The sequence below is a fragment of the Centruroides sculpturatus genome, unplaced genomic scaffold (genome assembly GCF_000671375.1).
Source record: "Centruroides sculpturatus isolate CEXI.00-Female unplaced genomic scaffold, Cexi_2.0 scaffold1575, whole genome shotgun sequence".
NCBI lineage: Eukaryota > Metazoa > Arthropoda > Arachnida > Scorpiones > Buthidae > Centruroides > Centruroides sculpturatus.
The window spans coordinates 137,988-144,997 of NW_019385977.1; the positions used below are offsets into that span (position 1 = coordinate 137,988).

A 7,010-nucleotide genomic window follows, 5' to 3' on the forward strand; every position below is an offset into this window, starting at 1 on the left:
AGAAATTAGATGGTAATATTTCAAAAAATATCCAAGTATGCACGCTTTTCTAACTTAGGTTATTAAAATTTTTATTTATTAAAAGACAAATTGACATCACAATCTGTAAAAATGTTATAAAACAAAAAACAAATTCATTGAAATTACGTGCTTTATTTGAACACGTGGTTTCCTTGCCACATGATCTATGATTACGTACTCTGCATTTTCGAAAATTTTACAATTTCATTGGTTAAAATTCTATACCGTGTTGTGCGTGCAAATAATCCGAACATGTATAATCAACTGAATAGAATCGTGACGTCAACAACAAAAACAAGATTGTTATGAATGACCAGAATCACCACTGTGTATGAGAGACGAATTCCGTCTCTCACTTTGTCATTCGTCGGTGAAAGAAGAGATGAGAGATAAGTGACCAGAATATGGCTCCAAGTGGCTTCAATAGGGTGTCTGAACAGCCTTGCTGTTGCTGACTTCCAGGGGGTGTGTGAAGACTGGAAAAAGCAGAGGTGTATTGATGCAGGAGGGTCATATCTTAAAGTTTGTTAACTCACTGTACATATATCTTCAAAAAATTTGTTTTTATGAAATTCAGTCCCGATACTTATTGGACAAACCCAGGATGATAAAGAATATTTCACTGTAGTCTTTATTTACACCATCATTTAAAAATGCAAACTACTGTTCTATAAAAGTTCGAGATGTTAATCAAAATATCATATAAAAAAGAATAAAATGATGTTATGATAGAATCAATGAGAATCCACTGTACTAATTCCAAGGAACCTATAAAAAATTTGAATTATTCATGTTTAACACTTATCAGAAATATCTAATAAACTAATAAAAATTCAAAAAGCATTACAACAATTTACCCAAAGAAAAGCCATGTCACATTTATTAAATCATAAAAATTAAATACAGCAATGCCATAAAAATCTCATCACCTATGATATATACCAACAGATGTACAAAGTAGCATATTTAATCCACAATTTCAATCTGTAATGATAATTAGAAACCAAGAATAATAATAATGATAATAGTAACAATAACAATAAATGCAATTTATTATATATAATGATGCTATGTGGAACTTAAATGTTATTTCACACCACAGCTTCACCAATACTGTTAACAAGCACTATTGTAAAAACTTTCCATTCACAGTTATGGAAAGAAAAATAAGTTCATAGCATAAGTTTGAAAAACATAACTTATTTTGTAGAATGGGTTCCTAATACATTGTAGGGCCACCTCAAGTCTTATTAACAGTTCTGAAGTTTTTTGGCATAAAGCAGATGAATTTCTTTAAGTTTTCTATACCAAGCCTGTGATACCAAATTCTAACATATTTCTAATTTGCTATTTATTTTCAGATGTCTTTTCTCAATTTTTTGCTCATAATATGCTAGCAATTCTCAACAGAGTTGAGATCAAAACTTACCTGGCCAGCGTAGGCATCTGATATGGGGCCTCTTGTTTAGGTTAAAAAAATTTCTACAACAATGTATTTGCCAGTTTAAGTGACAAAAATGCTAACACACTGTAGAGAAAGGATACATTATACTTTACTCATTGTCTTGATTCGGTAACATGGCAGAGTTGACCTGAAAAATGAAGGATTTCATGTCACAAAATTGTTCCTTGATTGTTGGAATTAGTTTGGCAGATAATATATCTTCATAGCACTCTACATTCACAGACCCATTTATAAAGTGTAGTCTGCTGACAACTTTACTGGATAAATAATGTAGTGAAAAAATGATATGGCAGTTCATACCATTTTCTCACCAGAAACTTTACTGTCAGCATTAAACAATCCTCTTATAGGCCAATAATTTGCAATCAGGTTAAAGTTGAATTCATCCAAAACATAATCTCATATGTCAATGCTCCAGCCCACATGCTATTTGGTCCAGATAAGCTGCTATATACACATTTACTCATTAATAATGGATTCTGATGTGGACAGTAGGCTTTTAAACTTTCATGCTACAAGACAATGTTGCACAGTTTGTATACTCACTTTTATGCCTGTCTGCTGTTCCCACTTTAGTTTTAATTCAGAAGAACTAGAAGCATGTTTTTGTAGGTTGAGATATTTTAGCATTCTATCCTGGCATAGCATACTTTCACATATATGTCCTAATCCAGCTTTCTTTCAATATTGCCATGTTCAAGTCTCTTTTTTAAGAAATGCACAATTTTAAACTGATAACAATGAACTCTGTGCTATTCTTCAAAAGTATTTAAAGCAACAATTATGGACATTTTAGCCAATGGATGATATAATCATTAAGAATATTGTCACAGTAACTTTGTCATCCAATAAAAAGTTCTCTCAAGTATATGATGTCATGGATGATGCAATTTTTACACTTTCAGGTCTGTAGCGAAATGATATTTTAATTTAGAAAATAAACACATTTTTAGAGATTTTATGACTAATGCAATTTCCACAATTGTTACTGTATATCATAAAAACTAACTTCAAAAAAGAACAAATTTGGCAGCATTTTTAAATGTAAAGTTAATGTATCTACCTATTAAATAGGGTTTCTCAAACAGGATTCCGGGATCCCGGTTGTTTTTTTAACCCGGGAAATCCCGCAAATTTCTTAAAAATTCACTTTTTTTCTTATTTTGTGTTAAGGTTGAGGAATTTTGCAGATAGAAAGCATAATTAACTCATTCACTGTCAGAATACATTTGTATTTATTAATTTTAAACCTACCTATTAGTTTTTTTTTTAATTTTTGCTCGTTATAGCATGTCACAAATGGTCAATAATCAATATATAGCTTATTTGTGGCAGGACTATAAAAATTCTTTACTTGTCGGAACCTGTAATATCTGGAATAATTGTGCTTACGCTGTCTTGAGTTTTAACCATGCCCAGTAGCTTCAATAAATGCCTGACGCCAGATTGTGCAAATTGGGCAAGGATACAAACGAGTACAAAGTCTGCAAGTATGAAGTTTTTCTTCATAAACCTGATTATTAAAGCCAAATGAATTGCCGAATTATCGAGCTCTAAGCTTGATGCCGCTATTAAAGCAGCCAAGGTAGACAAATCAAGAATACTAGAGAGCGAAAGAAGTACTACAATCTCGAAAACGAACTCGAAAGCTTCCAGGCTACAGGTGAAAAAACACATAATATCTGTCTTCTCTTAAATGCATTAAACACTATTCCAATCACATCAATTGAATCGGAAAGGGCATTCTCGGTGGCAAGACTTTTCATTACTAAAATAAGAATTAGAGTGAGTTATCGGAGTATTGACCATCTTTGCTTTTTAAAATCTTATAAAAGTTTGCAATATTTTGTATTATATTTTATTTAAAAAACGAAAATTATCTTCTAAATTAGGAGTTCATTTTTTTTAAATTTTTAACTAAATTCAAAACATTTTTTTTGTTGTTGTTGTATGCAGTTTCCAGCAAACTTTAATTAATTTTTTTCTATTTGTGAAAATTTCTACGTTATTTAAAGGTAATTTTTATTATAGGCCTATAGACCTAACACAGCATTATTAATATGATTTTGGAGGTTACAAAACTTTAAAATTACTTTAAAAAATGGAAAATAATTATATCATTTGATTTCAAGATATTTTGTATACCTTAAAAATAATTAATTCTATCCCGGGATCCCGGGAAACAGTTCACTTTTATCCCGGGATCCCGGGACAAGCAAAAGACCGGGAAATGAGAAACCCTACTATTAAAGATACTGAAACTACAGGTGTCCCAACAGAAATTCCTTTACAAAACAGGGAATTAGGAACATAAAATAACAATAAAAGAAACCAAATTACAAATTTTACTTAAAAAAAATGATTAATGCCTTTTGTTCATACCAGGCTGGACTTCTTGGTAGATGCAAATGTTCAGCATGTTTTGCTTTTTTTTATTAGTAAAGAAGAAAAAATAGAACCAAGAACAAGTTTACCACAAGCTTGGAATAAACCAGAAACTTTAAAAAAAGGAATACAACAAACAACAATTATCCGAGATTTACATATTTCTGTACAATATGCCAAATGCCATATAACTAATATAATTTATTAAGTAAATGGAATACGGCTATGTATACAGAACGCTATTTTCTTTTATATTATTATTAATTATTTATTAATGTGAAGGTAAACAGCATATGCCCAGTGAGAACCTCAGATGTTACCAGAAAGATTTTATAAAAAGTAAAGCAGGATTTCTCAAATTGAAGACGTAATTATTTTTAAAGTGGCTCAAAAAATAGTAAGTTAGCAGATCTAGTAGCCTAGAGCCCTACAAATATCTCCATCTGGTAATTGTAGTCCAATCTTGCAATCCCAAAAACCAGACATATTTTACAAGATAAGTGAAAAAAAAAAAAAAAAAAAGTCCTTGGATAAAGAGACACATGAAAATGTGTTACTGTAATAGCAAAGCCATATTCACAAGATTAGAGTTGTTTTTTGTCTATTGTTCTCTTATAGCACGAAGGCATTTCAATCTAAATCAGGGATGGCCAACACGTAGACTGCGGTTGACTGCAAAGGTTTTGAAAGTAGCCCGCAAAGCTAAAGTTGAACAATTTGCTTTCACTTAAATTAATGTTTAAAAATCTTAATTCGATAATTTATTCTTACAATAATAGACTGTCTGTGCAACGTACCCATACTGTTTGTATTTATCCCGATGAACAATGCAAATGAATGTTAACGCATGCGCATATAAAAATCCTAAAATTGTTTGCCCATATTCATAGTCGCCCACAGACTATATTTTACCAAAAAAGTAGCCCCTAAGGGATAAAAGTTTGGCACACCTGATCTAAATGAATGATTTAACATATATGTATCACAGTTCGGACAGAATTTTCACTTCAAATTTTGAAGTAGCTATATTTCAAACTAACTGAATTCCTCAATATGTAAATTTCTAGATACCAGGCTTGGACAGAAGTACAGTTACACACTAATGGGATTTTGAACTATTACAGCTGATTGCAGAGACAGAGTTTACATTAAACGACATTTAACAGCCGAACAGCGGTTTAAAATGCTTAGCAAAGACAACTATAGTCTACTTCTGAATGCCATCTAAATGAACCTTGGCAAAACATTGGCTCTTACTTTCTTCACTGTTCTCCCCTCTCTCAAGAATCATTTAACCAATCAGGTCATTCTTTTATGACGTTAGAAAAATGGCAATGAACAACGCGTTCAAATCATGCCGGAATTTTTTTGAAGAAGAAAAAATTGTCTTTGCGAAAATTATAAAAAATTATCCTACAGTTGAGGAAAAAGGTTACAACAATCGTATTCTGGGGATGAAAAAACTGCATGGGAGATGATACAGAATAAATTTTCTTTGTTGTTTCCTAGTCAGTCTGCTCGCAGCAAGATCTCATTCTTATTATAAACGTCTCTATCACTTTACAAAAAACTTTTTGAATTTATTTAATGGTAGTTTGATAGATACCTGCATACACTAGAGATGTGAACTCCAGTAAGATCACTGGCAACCCCTGGAAGTTTCCGGTAGCATAAAATTGTAATGCTATCAACAGCTGTTGTTCAGTAGTTAATGGTAATCCTCTTTCATCTAGATGCTTAATTTTGTCATCAATACGTTTTAAAATGTGAACAATTCCCAGATTTAAAAAATCTATACCGAATTTGAAATTTGTCTTCAGAATAGATTTCTAAAAGATTATCCCAATCTCATATTACCCTCTCTTCCTAACTGTCGAAATGAATAATTTTCTTGATTCATCCCATTTACAATATTTATTAAATGAACAATATCCATTATAACATAAACTTTGTGACCAAGAAATGAATATGGCAACTTCTACTCAAGTAAAATGATAGTCTAAACCTCATAACAAAGGAGTCTAGAAAGTAGGTCAAATAACTTGTTTCTAATCACTGTGTAAACTGTGGCAAGCAGAAACGCCATCTCTGCAATAAACTTTTTCTGAACCGCGGTCTAGACAATCTCTAAATTTTTGTTGGCATCTAAACATTGTCTCTGCAATTGGCTGTTGAATTAACAAAGATTTCCTATATATAAGAATGATTGTTTGAATCCATCTTAAAAAATGTATAATTTAAAGAAAATGTTTTGAGAATATGACCTGTTAATATAGATAAAATTATAAAAAATCAAAAGCATGTACAAGTTTAAAAAAATTAGATTCTACAAAATGTCACATCATAATATAATAAAAAATAATGCTGTAGAAGATAATATGTTATATATCACTAAATTTAAATTATCAATCATAATTTATTTCATTTATCTTTTACTACTTTTTAAAATAAAAATTTTAAATAAAATTATTATTCTTAATAATCATTTACCATTTTCAGTAAAGTTAAATAATGGAGGGAGTTCTCGACCATTTGGTAATTTGGTACCAGGTTCGCGAAGCTCATCAAAGAAAGTATGTGCACAAGCTTGAAGCGGTGTAATACGAGCAGATGGAGTATATTCCAGTAGTCTTGATACTAAATCTATTGCTTCGGGAGGAGTTCGAGCTCTGAAAACCTATAAATAAAATTTTAAGTCAAATTACACACACATACTCCTAAATTAATGAGTTAGCTAATAGCTCTTCTAAATTTTCTTTATAATGTTGGTAATTTGTTAAATACAGTAATACCCTGAACTTACGCGATAGGTGGGACCGAGCGGTAACCGCGTAAGTCAGGGTATAATTTCGCATATAAAAACATACAAATAATTTTTAATTGGAGCCGGAGACTAAAGAAAACAATAATTTAGAAAAAAATGTTTAATAAAATCTTAGATAATACATTTGTATAACAAATTAGGCCTATATTATTTTACAATTTTTCACATTTACTTGATTATTACGCCATAATTTTAACATTGTTTCCATCTCAGTGATAATACTGTGACGTTTACGAATGATGCTTGAATTTAAAGATTGAGCATTTTTCACAGCTTCGAGAATTTTTTCTTTGCCTTTTATAATTGTTCTGACCG

The 7,010-nt window shown here is 31.0% G+C and overlaps 1 protein-coding gene across 1 annotated transcript in view; it reads right to left on the reverse strand.

The window, feature by feature from the left end:
• The window catches only part of LOC111612906 (glycogen synthase kinase-3 beta-like), a gene marked incomplete at its 5' end in the record, with an annotated part of 28,991 nt that overhangs the window by 12,843 nt on the left and 9,138 nt on the right, over positions 1-7,010 (reverse strand). Inside the window, one exon of the mRNA XM_023354195.1 lies at positions 6,362-6,548. Within this exon, the coding sequence (XP_023209963.1) occupies positions 6,362-6,548 (187 nt within the window). The remainder of the gene's footprint in view (positions 1-6,361; positions 6,549-7,010) is intronic.